At 52.0% G+C, this 17,769-nt stretch overlaps 1 protein-coding gene across 25 annotated transcripts in view; it reads right to left on the bottom strand.

Moving 5' to 3' along the window:
* The window catches only part of MAPT (microtubule associated protein tau), a 75,483-nt gene that overhangs the window by 16,980 nt on the left and 40,734 nt on the right, over window positions 1-17,769 (bottom strand). For 7 of the 25 annotated variants that reach the window (XM_081162829.1, XM_081162825.1, XM_081162836.1 and 4 more), the window contains 5 exons: window positions 15,515-15,580; window positions 9,191-9,246; window positions 6,481-6,678; window positions 5,363-5,489; window positions 1,283-1,548 (listed from right to left, as the gene is read on the bottom strand). In XM_081162829.1, the coding sequence (XP_081018955.1) occupies window positions 1,283-1,548; window positions 5,363-5,489; window positions 6,481-6,678; window positions 9,191-9,246; window positions 15,515-15,580 (713 nt within the window). Of the gene's footprint in view, window positions 1-1,282; window positions 1,549-3,326; window positions 3,381-5,356; window positions 5,490-6,480; window positions 6,679-9,190; window positions 9,247-11,873; window positions 12,957-15,514; window positions 15,581-17,769 lie in introns of all 25 variants that reach the window. The other 18 variants (XM_081162835.1, XM_081162827.1, XM_081162826.1 and 15 more) reach the window with 10 other exon arrangements.

Here is a 17,769-nt window from a genome sequence, read left to right on the forward strand (position 1 = left end):
GGGGGGCAAACAGTGGCACTGTGCTATGAAAACAGGCCCTGAGGGAAGGGTGCCACCGCCATGGGAAACATCCCAACACCTTGCAAACCAGCTCCCTGGAGCTCCCTCTGCCCCAAAGCTTCACAGAAGGGTCAACCTCAACCAAGGCTCCACAGGCTGCCTCAGAGCCCCTTCTGGAAGGAGACAGGCATTTTTACCAAAAGGAGCGCAGGCCGGGAGACACTGCAGGAAGTAAACATGGGCCCTGGGGTCAAAAGACAGCTCCACCCCAGAGGCACCTGGACACCATCCAGGACCAAGAATGGAAAAGGCCAGAGGGAGGCCCTGAGGCTCCACAAGGAGCAAAGTGTAAGACACCCACTCAGACCCTCTGGGATGCCCTCCTTCCAGGGACAACCAGGCCCCAGCCACGAGGAATAAAGTCAACAGTGCGGAGGGTGCCGCTGTGGGGGGAGTCAGCTGTTCCAACTGAAAGGGAAACATTGGTTCCAGGTTCTGTAGAGATCCCCCAGCCCACCAGGAGGCTCACTGCCCCCCAAAGGGCCCACACATCTGTGGTTTCAAGAGCAGAGTTGTGGTCCTCTGTACCCTACACACGATGCCTCCTCTTTTCCCTTCCCCATTCCCCTCCCTGGTGCTGGGTGGGGAGGGCTGATTTGTGTACCCCAAATTTACATGCTGAAGTCCTAACTCCCAGTACCTCAGAATGCAACTGTTGGAGATATGGTCTTGAAAGAGGTCATTTGTTAAAACAAACTCTTTAGGGTGCACACAATCTGTGGTATTTCATATGTCAGCCCCAGGAAACATACAGTGGGGACAGGGACAAGAGGAGCAAGGGGTCCAGGCCTGAATTTCCCCACAACTGAAGTGAGAAACCTAACCTAAACAGATGTCCAACAAACGCCAGATCACCCACCTACATATCTGTTGTGCCATGTTCTGAACACGAGGCAGGTCAGGGGGCCTCTGTGGAGCCCCCCTTCAAGAACCCCCGGATCCCAGAGAACAACCCTGTTGTACCATCTGGTCACAGGGGCTGACATGGGGAGAAGAACAGGGACTTTCTCTCCCCAGGCAGGGCACTCACTGCTTCGTGGTGACCCCAACAAAGGACCACAGCCCTAATATCTTTCCTTGAAGAGGTCCGGAAGGGGCCTGGGGTGCCATGGGAGGGGTGGGAGGTGGTCCCTTGCCCACCTCTGCCCCAGGTGTGGGGGACCACACGCCTTCTCCTGGCGCCTGGGGCCACACAAGCACAGCAGCCTCTGCACACCCTTACCTTCCCGCCTCCTGGCTGGTGTTTCAGGTTTTCAGTGGAGCCGATCTTGGACCTGACGTTCTTCAGGTCTGGCATGGGCACGGGGGCCGTCTGCAGGCGGCTCTTGGCTGAAGATGGCGACTTGGGTGGAGTGCGGACCACTGCCACCTTCTTAGGCTCCCGGGTGGGCGGGGTTGGCAGGGATGGGGTTCGGGAGCGGCTGCCAGGAGTGCCAGGGGAGCCGGGGCTGCTGTAGCCACTGCGGTCCCCAGATTTCCCAGATTCACCTGGAAAGGAGGTGGGAGTGAGGCCAGTGCTTGGAATGGGTGCCAGTTAGCAAAAGCCCCGGGGGCTGCCTGTCCCAAGGGTCCATTTCCGGGCTCAGGGCTGGATGGGACAGGTGGGGAGCTCAGGAGGCTGCCCTTTAGCTCATTTGAGATAATTGTCTTTTCCTGGCCTTGTTGCTTAGGGAAAGAGACACCCCACTTCCCAGGGAAGCAAGAGTGCTCACCAAGTACCACCCAGTACCCCTTCCCAGAGATGTTCTGCCCCATGGGCCTGGGGTCAAGACATGGGATCCAACTAGCTATGTGGTCTCCAAGTCACTTCCCCATCTGAGCTCAGGGCTGCAACTCAAAAATGAAGATTATTATGAAGTGGGCAGTGCAGAAGGCCAGGTGGTGATGTGTGTCAGGCAGGGATGTGTGTACTCGTGTTTCAGAAAACTCCACTGGGATTCCAGGTGGCCTTTGCCCTGAACAAGGGTGATGCAAGAACAGGACCTGGGGCCACCTTGTCTGGACCCATTAGAGCCTTTACCCACAGGGTGAATTTTAAGCTGTTCACCAAGTTCAGGGTGCCTTTCCCACCAGACCCCTGCCCAGCCTCCCCATGCCTTTGTGGTACCTGGGCTTGTGTCACTATGCCTGCTTCATGTTCACCTGTTCCTAGCTCTCCAAACAAGCCATGCTCATGCCCCCAGCCCCACCCTTCCCTTCCCCCATGATGCCTGGCAAATACCAGAGCACCTGTCCCCACCCTCCAGGAAGGCTGCTGGGACCAGTCCTCCCCCAGCGGACTGTCTTGTGCTCCCTGACCTGCACTCCCGAGCCCCACTGCCCTCAATAGTTTACTATTTCACCTGCCACGTGGTTCAGTGTTTCTCCAAGTGTGGCCCAGGGACCCCTGTGTCAGTCTTTAGAGCTGTGAAGGGGAAGTGGGACCTGAAGATGCAGATTCCTAGGCCCCACCCAGACCTGACATGATAGAACCTCTAGGGATGGGGCCTGAAGACTGGTTCCTCCTAAGCTGCCCTGCGATTCCTAAGCAGACAGGAGTCTGACAGCCACTGGGCTGGGTGCTGTGCCCAGGGGACTGAGGCTTAAGGTCCCTCAGCTCTGAGGGTGACTTGTGAGGGGCAGAATGAGCAGGGTCATTCCTAGAGTCTGAATGTCCATGTCTGCTGTGATCCCTAAAGTCCTCAAGCTCTGTGGCAACAGGACAAATGAAGCCCTTTCCCCTTTTCCGCCTAAGGAGACACCAGCCAGGTCTCTGTCTCCAGGCTCAGCCCTGCCCTGCCCCACCCTCCTGCCTCCAAGCAGAAGGCTGGGACTTGGTGGCTTAAAATCCTTTCTGTGCCACCTAATTGCAGAGCGACCCCTGAGCGTGTGTCCTCATCTGAAAAGTGGGGAGTGCAGCCACAGCCCCCAGGGCTGTGTTTTGAAGACTGGATGTAGTAACAGGTAAAAGCGTCCTGAGCAGTGAGAGGCTAGGGAATTTATCACCCGAACCTTGGTTAGGGGCAGTCCACACCTCCAGCAACCAGACAGCTGAGGCACATGCTCCCTCACAGCCCTCAGCGGAAGGAAAGGAGAGCACACGGGATTAGAAAGCGCCATCCGACAGACAGCTCTAAACAAACCACATCCAAGAGGAGGAACAGGAATTCTGACTGTTCCAATTCTATTTCAGGTTGTGGAAGCAGGTCCTCCAGCTCTGAAAACCTAAGCCAAGAAGCAGCCACACGCAAAGGGGGTGACCCCCGGCTGAGCAGGCTCAGAATTACCTCTGTCAGATTTTGGCCCTGCAGGGGGTGGTTTTCTCTGCACTTGCTTGGGAGCTTGAAAAGAAAAATCCACAGAAAGCCTCATTATAATCAAGCTTAAATGGGCCTTAACGAGCTCTTCTCCAGGCCAGACCACGGGGCAGAGGAGAGCGGGGCAAGGAAGGCAGCCAGTCTGTCAGGAAACAAGGCCAAGGGGGCCCACGGGTGTTCTGTCCACCTGCAGGTGGCCACCTGAGAGCAGGTAAGATCCATGGAGAAATGCATGTTCTTTCTTGAGTTGTGGCTCTAGTGTGTGAGCCAATTGGCATTGTGTTAAGTGACAAAGAGCAGGATCAAAATCATATATAAAATCCGATCACAATTCCTCAATTATCCCATAGCACATGTATTATATACATGAGGAAAACATTACATGGAAAACCAAACCAACAGGTCTTAATGCACGGCCGTCCTTATAGGCACCACCCTATGTCAAACTCGAGCTAAATGCTGCGGCAAAAGCACGCAGCAGATGGAGGGCCCTGAGCTGCCACCTCAGGCCAGTGGCAGCAGAGATGCCATTGACCAGCCCAGGCTCATGCGCAGCCGGACAAGATCCACAGGCCCCAGTGCACCACCCTGGAGCCAGTGCAGGCCAGATGCCCCCTGTGAGCTGTGAAGAATCTAAACCCAGTTGCCTGGGACATGTCTCCTGGGCTGTAGTAGAGGGGAGCTAAGCCTGGCTGTCCCCAACCCCCAAAGAGGGCTACTATTCTTAATAACACTGTGGTAGGCAGCTAGACAGACATGAGCAGAGCAAAGACGATGGGCCAGGTACAGAAGGTCACCAAGGCAGAAAAGCCCTGGGTGCCTAGCAAGGGACAATTGTAAGGTGGGACCTTGCCCTCAGGGTGGCCTTTCCTCCCCTAGCATATTACTTGTCAAGTGGCTTGGACTCCCTGACCTTCTCTCCCTAAAGATAACATTAGGCCTCATTTGTATTTCAGCTTCAGGCCCAGAAAAGTAGTAAAACCAGCCACAGCTGACCTCAGGACCAGCTGCATTGACTAATGACCCCCTGCCCTGACGGAGACCAATCAGTCAGTGGAGACCTAGGCCCTGAAAGGACACACCTGGAAAACTCCCGAGTATTCTAGTGAGATCTTCCCCTGGCACCGCCCCTAAAATCTCCACCCTTAAAACCCAGGATCCAGAGCACGCTCTCCCTCCAGGGAGCACGCCCGCACCTTTCCCTCTCCTTTCAGGCGTGTCACCGTTACCTTCCTCACTCCCAAGCTCCTAGGACCCTTTCCTTTGCCTCTATAATGTGTTTCCTAAGCTCATTTCTTCTATGAATTACTTCTACCTCTGCGATTTTATAAATAAGCGTTCTCTTATAGTTTGGGTTTTAGCTCTGAATTCTTTGCTAGCCAGAGCTCAGGTACCGAGGTTGCTGACCCCGCCAGTCAGACACCTGGTGCTGTTTGCTCCGCCGCCAACAGCACCACTGGAAGCTAAATCACTGCACTGAAACCTTTCCTGCTACTCAGAACCGACTGGGTTTTACTCACAGGAGTGTAGGGATAGACAGCCTGCAACTGCTCAGCTACGACCCTCAGCTTCTGTCAGAGGGTCCCCAACATCCCAGCAAGTGAAGCTGGGCAGAGGCTGAGCCCTGTGTGAGGTCAGGCACAGTGACTGATGTAGCCAGGCTGCCGGCTCAGCTGGGGACTGAAAAATACCTCTCAGGGGCCCTGTACTGGGGGGTCACAGAAGCTCAGAGAAGCCCCCTTCCTGCCACTCTAATCATGGCTGCATTTTCCTCAAGTTTCCAATGAGTGGGTTAGACTTAGCTGAGCAAACTCTGAGCCGCAACTTCATTGATAAAAAGTGGGGACTCAATATCTACCTCTGAAAACTGTCAAGAAGGTTGAAAAGAAAATGCACATTCTGGTGCTTAGTAAACTGTAGGCATCGATTAGCTATCGGGGGGCTAGAACTGCCAGGGCCTTTGGGGACAAGGACTGGGTTCCAGAGGACATTCTTCTTACCCTTACCGGGTGGGGTCTTTGGGGATGGCGTGGTTTTTGCTGGAATCCTGGTGGCATTGGCCGGGCCTTTCTGGCCTGGAGGGGCTGCTCCCCGGGGTGTGGCAATCTTCGTTCCAGTTTTAGTATCTGCCCCCTGTAAACCGAAGCAAGGTAGAATGGTTTCTGCCACTGGGAAAGGTCATTGTCACCTGGAGTCGATGCCAGCCCCAGCTTAACCACTTTAACTCAAACTGAGGCCAAGATTGGGGTGACCCTTTGTCTATAAGATGTAACGAATATCTCCTACAATAGCAAGGGTTTGCTGGGCACACAAACCCACATTCCCACCCAAATGCCAAGCGCTCTGAATACTATTTCCTCCTGGAGGAACTGTTTACATGAGTTATTGGCATGAGTTGTGCTAATGTATTTTACAAAAGGCCACAGAGCCTATAGCGATGATCAGGTTCCTTATCCACCTGGGGCCAGTCAATAGAATGTTAGGCCATTCCCACGTGGACACCCGTTTTCTGACTCTCCTTCGGGATCTGATGGTGATTGGTTTCGCCAGAGGCCCTCAAGGACACTTTGTTAAACCTGACCAAGACTAACAGCCGGGCCGTATGCTTTTGTTCTCCGGCAAGCTCAGGTGCGCTACACCAACATCAATGAGCAAACTGGCCCAAGGCTGAGCAGGTGCACAAGCACAGCCAGCGGGCAGTTCCCAGGGTCGGTTACCTGGTGCATAGCACACACTCAAACTGACATTAACCAAGGACCTAAAGGTGGTTCAGGAGGGAGCAGTCTAGTGGGACAGGCGTTGCTGCACAGGGAGGCTGGTATCCAACCCAAGAGTCGGAAATCTGGAAGCACGCCAGTTGCCAAACCCAGAAACAGACAAAAGAGCCCAATTAGAGCAGCGATTTCGCCTCAGGTGTCTCAGGGGCTGCTGCCATGAGGCACTATGGGGAGCTCAGAAGGATGGCGCAGAGTCCGCATCCCCATTTCAACCAGAATTTTAACCGTTCCACATGGTGCTTTTAGGTAAGGGCTTATCTGAAGAAAGGTCTTTTCAGCTAAGAAGAAACATACATTTGAAAACCACGTTAGAGCAGCCTGATTCTTTTCAAAGGTGTTTTCCTTACCTTGACTTTCATCTCCTTTGCTCCAGAACCGCCGGTTCGGGGTGTGACAGAAGAGACGTGTTTAGGAGAGGAGGATGGCTCTGGGCACACGGCAGGGCTGGAGGGTTTGATCAAAGGGTCTGAGCTACCAGGAGTGGGGCGTTTGGGGCTAAGGCAAGGCCTATTGTTCAGGGTTTTAGCAGAGGAAGGTGTGGATGTCTTAAACATAAACATAAATAAAATCAAAATAAAAGTCAGCACATGGGGGAGGGGAGCAAACTGAAAAAGGACAGTAACTAAAAATAAGGCAGGTAATGGTTTACAGCAGCGATCTCCAAACTGTTTGGGTCATGTGCCCTTAACAGCCCTCATCAGTAAGAACAGAAAGGGACCTCGTGAGCTCACACTTGTTCATCAAAGCTATACCATGATACCAACATATGATATACATTATAGAACTTACATGTGGCAACGTTTAAAACCGAAGTTCTAGAATGTTCTTTAGCCCATTGGGTTTTCTTGTGCTCCACCCCCCACTTTGGAGACCACTGATTTACAAGTGTTTCATGCCCAAAAAGTTGGAGATCGCCAAAGTAGATGATCCTAGGACGTTTCTCAAACACCTACAGTGTGTTAAGGGTCAGCGGTGCTGCACTGTCTGCCCAGTTCCCGGTGCTGAGCTCAGGCTGCCCTGCTCACCTCCGGAGCCCTTCCATCTCCCTGACAGACTCGTACTTGCTAAAGTCAGGACTAGGCCTGTTTTAAGTCTTAAAGATTCTGCCCAGCACCACTTAGGTTACACACACACACACACACACACTTTCTGATTAAAACCTCGAGTAAAACTAACACAGTCTGGTGAATCCTAACCTGGCCAATGTTTACTCTGGTACACGTTCCACTTAAAAGCAGCCTGATTCTTTTTCTGGATGGGGCAGGTGGCCAATGGGACAAGTGTTTGGGAGCTGATGACCTCACAGAGGCAGCTGCACTTGACCGATGGTGTGGCTGGCACCTGTGGCTTGTCCTAACTGCCTCTGGGGGACTTAGACCAGGATGTGTGGCCCTGGTGGAGGAGGGGGGCTACACCTTTAGGAATTAAACTGAGGACCGGTATAAATGTGTTTCAGAGAGGGCCTGAGTGACAGCGCAGGTCCTGACTACAGACTTTATCAGGTTTCTCGGGTTTGTTCTTCATCACCCTTAAATTCCCCACTGAAGTGGCCGAGGCCCTCTCTGTGGCCAGCCTTGGCGTGGAGGACAGCCCAAGGGATGGAGTATGAGGGGAGGGATGGGGAGGGATGCAAGCTGAGGCCCGGGGCTGGTGAAAAGGAAGAGAAGCTGGGGGTGGGTACTGGCAAGGCCCCCTTCCCCAGCTGCACAAGGCAGTGCTCCCTACCTGGCCAAGGCTTCTGAGAGATCTAAACCCTCGCTGTGAGCCTGTGAGCAACTCCAGGGCAGGGACATCGTACCCATGTGTGGGAATGAATGAATGGACGAATGCCATGCATGCATGAGGCCCAGATTCTCCTAAATGTGCATCACGATTGACAAGCAGTTATTGCTACCACTTCAAGCACGTAGGGTAGAGTCCCCAAGTGTCTGCAGGACCCTTAGCCAATTCACAGGGTCTTGTGCTGTGAAACCCTGACTTCCTACAGGGCAGGCGCTTTGGGGAGTGGCCCTTAACATGCTACCATTCTGCACCTGGGGACTCCATCAGGGTTCCAGGACTGATGAACACCCAGGCCTTTCAGGTGGAATTGATAATGGAAATTTTAGGTGCCTTTAAGAAAAACTGGTCTCCATTTAGGGCCACAGTGGGATTTTCTTGGAACAACACTACTGTGCAGGTACAGGAACGTTTTCCAAGAAGCAAAGTTATTGAGGGGAGTAAACTCCAGCTGATAGGAAGTGCTGAGGAGGGGCATGGCCCTGGGTGCAGTGCTGGTGGTGGGCAGCTATTTCACTTACTGGTCCTGGATTCCCTTCTGAAGACTGATGAAAGCATAACAGCAAATCACCGCCTTGGTGAGATTTGAAGCTGCATCTGCTGCACCATCGCTGCCACACTTGTCCACTTAGCATTCAAGGTGCCGGGCTTCCCTCCTATGTCAGCCCCCACCCCCACCCCGATCTGCTTAGTTCTCGGAAGGCACGTGGCCTCTCTTCCTCATGCTGTTCCTACTCCTGGGACTCGGTTTCCCACTCCTGCCTCACCAACCCTCCTTATAGGTCCTCTCTTCTAGGGCTTTTCCAGAATCCTCTGCATTAGGTTGGAGATCCCTTCCTTGCTCAACCCCCTAAAGAGATGGTATTTCCTATCGATGCGTGTGTATGTATATGTATTTGCTGAGCTCAGACCTGCAGTGGGAAGCGGATGATGCGAGGAATTCAAATTTTATTGCAGAAAGTTCAAATGCACCTTCATTTACCATGAACAGCTCATTCAAACTAGGCTAGTGGGACTGCACCTAGGAGCACGAATTTATCAACCTGCCTACGGCCCTTCCCTGGCCTATTTAGGTTCAAAATGGGTGAATGCTGGAATTTTATGTTTGTATAAAAACACAAAGCACTTTGAATGACGGCTGTACTTCAGTGACATACATACATATATATATATATATATATATACACACACGTTATATATAAACATTAACTCAGATATAAAGCACAGCCTCTCGATAGACTCGACGGCAGCAGACAGTCCGTCGCTTCAGCAGCTTACCTTGGTTTTCTTGTCATCATTTCCAGCCCCGTCTTTGCCTTTACTGACCATGCGAGCTGATGAAATATAAAATGAGAATGTACGTTACACCCATTTGCACGGCTGATTTCTCAGGGTAGTGAGATGTGCTTCGTTCATCTGGGCTCAGTGGAAACCCACTGATTTTCTTTCCCCTTGAACCTGTTACGTCTCTCACTGTTAGTATCAACACAGCACTCTGGGGTCATTGCTTGGAGCACCCTGACGAGGGGGCAGCAGGCTAGCCGAGGGTGGGGACATGCAGAGGGGACAAAGAGGAAACTTCTGGGCACACGCTGGCACAGGGTAGGTGCTCGCCTTTCACAGGCTCCCTTCCTGCCTCGGCCTGGGCCAGCCTCCCAGAGCTGGGGCCAACTCCTCTCCAAAAAAGGGCACTTGACAGTTCCAGGGCCACAAATGGGGTAGCTCAGCCTGGCTCTGGCCCCCTGCAGAACCCTCTGCTCACGCTGTCACCCAAGGGTCAGGGTGAGTGAGTTGTCTTCCCAGAGCGAGCCCCTCACTAAATGGGGGCTTTGGTCACCAGCCCCAGCTGTTTTCTAGTGAGCCCATCCCACCCCTGACCCAGCCCTGGAGGGTCTTCTCACCACCTATAGGCCCTCCCAAGGGGCTAATCCTTGCCATTTCCCTGAAATAGCTATAAACTGGTTACCATAACCCATCCTCTGGATAACCTCTGGATTTTAGTACTAAACCATTGACCATTTTTGTGTTTAGAAAGCCATACCCCTTGGTGAAACCAATCCACTTGTCTACAAGCGTCACCTCTGCCTCACCCTCTCCTGTTGACAGTCATTGTTGAAGACTGGTTATAGAGTGGTCAGTGGTTTCAATATCGCATTACCCTTGCCCCAAGGACAATGGGAACTCTTGGAGCTGCTCACTGGCTACTGGAGACTGGATTTTTAGAGTGACCAGCATTGATGATGTACCCCAGAGGTTTTCAGATTTTACTGTGAAGAATCACCAGGAGAGGTTATTACAATACAGATTCCTGAAACCACCCTGAGACTCTATAAACCTAAGGTGGAGCCCAGGAATCTTGTTAAAAAAGATTTTTAACAAGAGGCCCAGGTGAACCTGATTCACATAGTTTGCCCAAATCGACCATCATCATGCCTGTCACAACCAAAGAATCTGCTAGATCAGCATTTCCCAAATTGGGGGACTATTGAACAGGTCCTCTTCCAGGAGTGTGAGCAGATGAAATCAGATAACTTTGGGAGATTCATACTATGGGTCCTTCTCAGAGGGTTAAAATGTGTAGTAGAATATTAAAGGCTCTGACAAGTCCTGCACCAGCAAACCCCATTTAACTTTGTTTAGTCTGTTTTTTTCTAAACTTATTGAACCATGGAACTCTCTTGTTTTTTCCTGGACACACCTATCAGCATCCAGTAGACCTAGGATTCGATAAAACATCATTCTCAGGAAACTTATCATTTGTCAAGCCACAGTTATGTCCCCTACTATTCTGGAACTTAGGATATTTAAAAATAGGACATAGAATTTTTCTGTTCTAAAATTTAAATATAACTTCCTTTATTTACAATAATTTCCAAGTTTTCTTGACAAGTAGGACCGAATCAAAATTTAACAGACATTTGCAGTTGACAGCTTAAGTAGCATCAACTCCTGAACCCTGAAAATAATTCTAAAATGCTAAGGGTCCTAAATGTATGAATGCACCAGACTTGTGGCCACGAAGCCTCCTCTGGGATGTAAACTGTCCCCTCTCTGACAGGACACAGACCTCGACACTTCGAAACTTCCTCTCCCGCCTCTACAAAGGGCTACTGTGGTCTTGGGTCCCAGGGCTCAAGAGGAGGAGGTGCTCGGAACAGGAACATTTTGCTCCTGTTCGTTGACCCTCCTGCCACAAGGCAGGGCTGGTGGGGGTGGGGATTGTTGAGCCAAAGGCTCAGTGTGGGCTCCTGGCCACCTCCAAGTGCTTGTGTGTGTCACCTGCTGAAAGTAATGCATTGTCCACTGACAAGAGCAGCAGAAGACAGACTCATGCCCTCTGCGTCTCTGGGCTAGGAGGATACACTTCAGAACCTTCTAGAAGTCATTGTGGTGTGCAAGGAAGAGGGCCGTTTCAGAGCAGACCTACCTGGACTCTGAACCTGGCTAGGCCACTTGGAACTCGGTAACCTTTACCAAGTTACTTTACCTCTCTGAGCCTCAGTTTCCTCATCTGCAAAGTGGGGCTAATTCCACCCACTGTGGGGGGCGGATTGGAAGGGTTCTAGACAATGAATTAAAGGCACATAATAAGCCCTCAAAAGTAGGAGCAGCTGTTATCCTATCTGGAGTACAGCCCACCAACCTCCCGTGGGCTAATGGACTGCTATGGATACACCAAGTGGTGAGAGAGACGAACAGGGCAGGAAGCACTGGGTGGGTGTTGGTGACATGCAGAGTGGCGGGCAAGCGTGAGAGGAGCACGTGCGGCCAGAGCCTGAAGGCAGGAGATGGCCGTGGGAGGGTGGGCAGCAGGACCCGGGGGGCCGGTTTAGTGGCTGTTCCTAGGAACCTTGGAAGCAGCAGGAGTCAAGGGGGGGGGGCCGGAAGCTCAGTGGCAGTGCCTGCAGCCTGGGTGGCACAGGGGTCACCGGGAACAAGTGGAGGAGCTCTAGGCACAGACCTTTGAGTTGAGGGACCCGGCTGACGGGCTTCCCTGGCAGACCAGCTGCAGGCTGCTTTTCAGATGGTTCTGGAAGGTCAGTCCTTTTTGTGTCCTCTCCCTCAGAGGGGCTCTGGGGCTCTGGATCCTCTCCAGGGGGCCCCGGAAGCGCAGCCCCTTCCAAATCCACCTCTGAATCTCCCTGTTCCTTCTGCACATTGGCTCTGATCTCCACGTGGAACGTGAACTCGGGGGGCCCGTCGTGCCCTTCCGTGGGCCCTGCGCTGGGCCCGTCGGGCTCTGACACCTGGGGCTCTGTGTGAACTTTGGGGAGGAAATCAACAGGAAGGGGGATGGCACCCTCAGCTGGGAAACCAGGGGTGCCAGTGGCTTCTCTGGAAACTGTCTGGGGGGGTGGGCCGCCTTGGGTTGGGGAGCTCTGCAGACGTGGGGAGACCTGGGAGGGAGGGGACTCCTGGGACGAAGGGGACTCCTGGGGCGAGGATTCGTCGATGTCTCGATCTTCATCGACCTCCTCACCCCCCATCCTCTCTTTGCCTTGGTTCCCCTTCAGAGGCAGCCCCTCTTGGTGCAGGTCCCCCAAAAGCTGGTGCTCCAGCAGCCCCAGGCTATGGCAACTTCCCTTTGTGTCCTCAGGTCCTGTCCCCAAAGGCTGGTACATGGCTTCTCTGGGGCCGTCAGGCACATGCTGGCGGGTCAGACCCAGGATCCTCGGGTCCATGGCCGCATCTCCATGGCCCCTCAGCTCTCTGAGGACGCCGTCCTGGACAACCTCTGACTGCAGATGTCCAGGGGAGGTGGGCTTCAGAAAAGCCAGCGCCTGCTCAGCCTGGTTCCCTTGTTTCAGTCCCCACTCCTGGTGGGGCTCTGGAAGGCCTCCTTTTGGAGGAGGCTGCTGGCAGATGGGATGATGCTGAAGATGATGAGAGACTTGGATAGGACCTTCTGGCTGTTTCTCTCCCCAAGGCGGCATGGAGACCCCAGGTGCTTCTCTGCTGTGTCCAGGCTGAGCCTGAGAGCTAAGCCCAAGGGCCGGGGGCCTCTCAGGCACCTCCCTCCGCTGACTGGAAACTCCCAACTCCTCTGGGTTTGAAGAGGCAGCAGTGGCAAAAGGTTAGCAGGGGCTCATTGATTAAGAGGGAACACACTTCTTGAAATAAGAGAAGGACATTTAAACAACATTGCAAGCCCACATACTAGGCGCTCACCCTTGTTGTTTTTGCTTGGTTGGAATGAAAACTCTCTTGTCTACCTGTCACCAGCTCCAGGTGACCCTGCGTGAGCCCCTCTCTGCAGGCCTCAGTTTTCTCATCTTGGGCCTGGTGACCTCCAAGGCCCCATCTAGCGCTGGCATCATTCCTCTGCCTATGGCGGGATCTGGTTGGCTCAGAGCATGTCAGCATACCCGGGGCTGCGGGCCTGCTGTGGGTGCCCCATGCTGACTCCACTGGGCTACAGAAGCTCCTCCTGCTCTTTAGGGACACTGGGCACCCAGAAGATTCTGGCCTCTAAGTGGAACCTGGCTTGGGTGCAGCAAGGGTCTCTTTTCCTCTCCCTCTCGCTCTGTTCCCTGTTTTGCCAAGTGAAACCAGCAGGGGACCACAAACAAACCCTGCTTCAAGCCCATGCTCTGACAGATACAGAAAATCCAGAATTTATCATCATCAGGGCTCAAGGCTTTGCTAACAGAGCTGCTGTAAGCGTCTGGTAAACAGAACCATGACTCAGATTTATCCAGTCATGGATCATGGGCAGGCCTTTTGCATAAGGTGAGGCAGGTCCCTGTGGCAGGAATGGGCGCTGTGTGGCCAAGTCGCCAGCCCTCAGGGACTGCTGCTTTCACTTGCTCACACAATTGGCTGTGTGCCAACCCAGCCGCTGAAGGGCACACTTCATTTTTTTCTGGTTCATTCATGTGAATCAAAGTATCTGACTGTGTATAAGGACAGGAAAGTGAGGCTCTTGGTTCTTCTAATAAACATTTTTTTAAAACTCCCAACCCTTTGACAATCCTACCTGGTCCCAAGAGAATAACTCACACAACTCCCCAGGTCTCCTCTCAACAAAACCTAGAATCCCAAAGGATTCAGCAAGAGAAAGAGATCAGATCGGGGAGGGAAGGAAGGTGGGAGAATGCATGTGTTCACACACGTGTACAGTTGTGAACATTCATGGGTAACTCATGACTACCCCTCTCTCCCCAGCCCAGTTGGAGTCCGTATAGCTGCTCACTGCCATGAGGCCCAGCCTTGGCTCACCTTGGCTCACCTTCGCCTCCCACTCTTATGCGGGGCCTAGAGCTCATGACCCCCTTCATTCTGTGTTCCTAGCATCCACCGCTGAGCCTGCACACAGTAGGTGATCAATAAATGAATCCTGCATGGATGAACCAAAGTCAGGCAAAGGTGGTGCTTTCAGCTTTTCAGGGTTTACAGGCACCTTACTGGGGCCCTTGGTCGGCATCAGATGTCAGAAAAATTTAAACATTCAGTTAGCACAATAATAAAGTTTCCAGAAAAGCTATGGGCCTGATATCTTCATGGTGTGGAATATGTTTTAGGGGCATGTAGACACAGCCTGCAATAAAAATTTGTAGGAGAAACTCAAATTCACTTGTTATGGAAATAAACGATCATTTCCAAAGGTTCTAGAAGCTTCTAATATTACCTAAGCTGAAAAATGGTGAGCTAAAAGAAATAGGAGGCGGGATTACAGTTATTTAGCACACAGACCGAGGGTTCCCCTTATACTGACTAGCCCTTCTAATATTTTTTAAAACTTTGTAAGCTTATGAATAAAAACATACTTCTCTGTGCCACGTGAGATGAGAAACATGGGGCAGGGACCCCTCTGGGAGTAGGAATGTGTGGTTAGGCCTCAAAATACCGTCAATGAGACATTTCTTCAGAACCAGACACTTCTTAAAGCCAAGATGGCCTTGTGGTGGGAAACATTGGCTAAACCCCATTATCACTTTCTGGAGAAAAGAACAGCGTCTTCCCAGCACTTTTGCAACCCAGAAGCTTCCACATTACACAGTAAACCCTGAAGTTCATTCACACAGCAAATGATAGAAAACAAACCCAGCCCACGTTGTATCAGAGGTCTCCCTTTCCTAAGTTTTTAAATCCTAGAGGTTCTTGAAGTTCTTAAAGCATTTATGCAAAATGATTATAGAAAGTTGCTTTTCTTGAACACAGCAGTTTTGGTCCCTGAGAAGAAAATCATAATAAGGTTTGGTTTGCACAGAAGAAAGATGAAAATAGTCTGGTGGTGATATGGCTGAGGCCTTGCTCCCGGGACAGACCAGAGGGTACAGCCTGTGGGGAGGATCGCCCATCAAATGTATTTGCGTTTCTGTTGGACACTTATTCTCGACTACCCGGGTTGGACAAGACAAGCTTTTTTTCAGAACACTAAGCACCTTAGGGATGACTCAGAAATAGTGTTAGGAAAAAAGTGTTAGAGCTCTTTCTATATCTGAATAGCCCAACTTTAATAAGCACCACCTTCTAAAAATCTCCCGGACCCGTGAACTGGGGCCCAGGTCCAAATTCTCTTTTCAGGGTAGAGTCCATCTGAATGTTGCCATCTCCCTTCTCCCAGCCCCTAAGCCTTGGCAGGCAGTTCCAGCCACTGACCTTGAGTCACATGTCCAGCCGCTTGGTCTTCCAGGTTGGGGGTGTCTCCAACACCTGCTTCCTCAGCTGGTTTATGTGTTGGCAAATGAAGGAGATAAAAGCACAGTTAGTGTGTGCTAAAAACACAGCTCTCTGCATCTTTCTGTATTTTTTCTGAAAACAGTAAAAAAAAAAGCACCTCTTACGAGTAGCAGGGGGCTGCATACCTCTGGCTCTCTGAAAATGTTATTGCTGGGGACGTTGATGAAAACAGTTCATTACACAAACCCCACACACCCACACACTTTACAGCTGACCACAATCCAGTAGGAAAGACCTTCCCCACAGTGGGCCCAGAGTCCTGAGGCCCCCACTGAGCAAAGATGCACAGGATGGGTGAGGTCAGAGGAGCAATTTGCTGCTAGTCACTGCCAGGGGACCCGTGTTCAAGTGTCAGTGGCAGCCCCAGCTGGGGTGGAGGTGCAGGGAAGGCCTAGGCACCATTGTTCACTGAACCTCCCCAAGCCTCCACTTCCTCACCTAAACCTCAAGGTGATGCTACCGATTCGTCTTGTGGGAGTGGTGTGGATTAACAGGAGAATTTGTGTGAACGTGTTTAGCAAAGCACCTGGCATATGGTAGGTGCCCCAGAGCTGTTTGGTTCGTTTTCTCTAAACTACTGGGCAAACCCTTTAACTGCATGCCCAGAATAGGTACTGCCTGGTTAGAGGGAGGCCAGCAGTGCCAGTGAGTATTTGAGGGAACCACAGTGCACTCTAAACAAAGAAGACTGAGCGAAGTTTCTGACCAAGTCATCAATGTTACTGAAATCAATAAGCTTCAAAACAATTCCAGTTTCTCCATGATAAATCAGGATATTGCTACAGGGCAATGAAGAGAACTGTCCAGAAGAAAGGGTCTATAAGGCCATTCAGCCACACATTCACATGTGCTGGTCTCAGGAACCCAGTGATGGAGAGGCCACCACCTCTGAGAAATGCCTGTAAGTTATTGGCTGGGTCAGTAGTCTTTTCTCCAGACCTGCAATGACTCAGTGTCTACACCTAGGACAAAAATGACAAGTTACTGCCACCAGCCAGCACAGGCTCACCATGGAGAGCATGGAGGAGGGAAGAGAAAAACACTCTGGGTCTCTGGACAGCTACGAGATGAGCCGTATAAACCCCTGGCCCATTGACTGTCCCAGGGCAGCTGTGGTGAGAGGGGCTGGCGGTGGGCTCGGGAAACTCCCCGTCTGCCAGCTCATGGAACAACCACCCTCTGGGCCTCTGCAAGCTGACACTGCTGCCTGTGAGGTCTAATGGTGAGAGCTCCATGTCATTTGACAAGACTGTCCAGGAGGCACAGCTCCAAGCATAGAATCAGAGTTTATGGAAGGAAAGCTCAGAGTGATAGCAAGTGTGCAGCTGAATGGCAAGGAGTCCTGGAGACAGAGCAGGAGGAGGCATGCCAGGATGACCTCACCACTGTGGCACCGGGAAGTTGGCAGCTTCCAAGTGCCAGTGCAGGGTTATGATACCCTGGCCTTGGCACAAATCTGAAATCGGAGGCTGCTGATAACTCTGATGACCCCCAAAGCCAGCAAGGGAGTGCTCAGAGACGTCACAGGGAGGCAGGGAGGGGAGGAGGGTGTGAGACCGCAGCTGGGACATTCCATCACTCTATGGCCTCTCTATATCCTTGAAGCCTCCAAGAGGCAGGGGCTCCCACCCCAGTACACAGGGATTCCTACAGTGGGGCAGCCACACCGCACCCCAAAAGGACGTCAAATGAGAAGTTTTCAGTGGAGCACCAAGATACAGCAAATGGGACACGACAAATTGAGGTGCTAAATGAAGGTGCATATTGTCAAAGTCAACAGCTGAAACTGAAACCTCCCATGTCCCCAAGGAGGTGAAGGGTGGAGAGGAGGGAGGGAGGGTAATTTTGAGGAGGATTTCTTTGGAGAGAACAGACTGAGGCTCAGGCCATGTAGCCACTCCCATCTCAGTTCCAGTGAAAGGGATTCAAGGTACCACTGGGAGACACTTGGGGTGTATCCTCTAAGGTTAGGAACATGGTGGACGGCTGTTAGAACCCTACCTGGGAAAGTAGAGGAGAGAGGCTGGCCCTGCTTTTGGGGGGCAGGGCGCAAAGGAGCATGGTGGTGGCCCTGCTGTCTGTCTGCAAATCACAGTTTGGGCAAAGGATGTCTGTGTTTCCCACAGACCTGATGTGGGCACAAGACAGTGACAGTGTGGGGTCACATTAGGTTA

The sequence above is a fragment of the Miniopterus schreibersii genome, assembly GCF_964146895.1.
Source record: "Miniopterus schreibersii genome assembly, chromosome: 16".
NCBI lineage: Eukaryota > Metazoa > Chordata > Mammalia > Chiroptera > Miniopteridae > Miniopterus > Miniopterus schreibersii.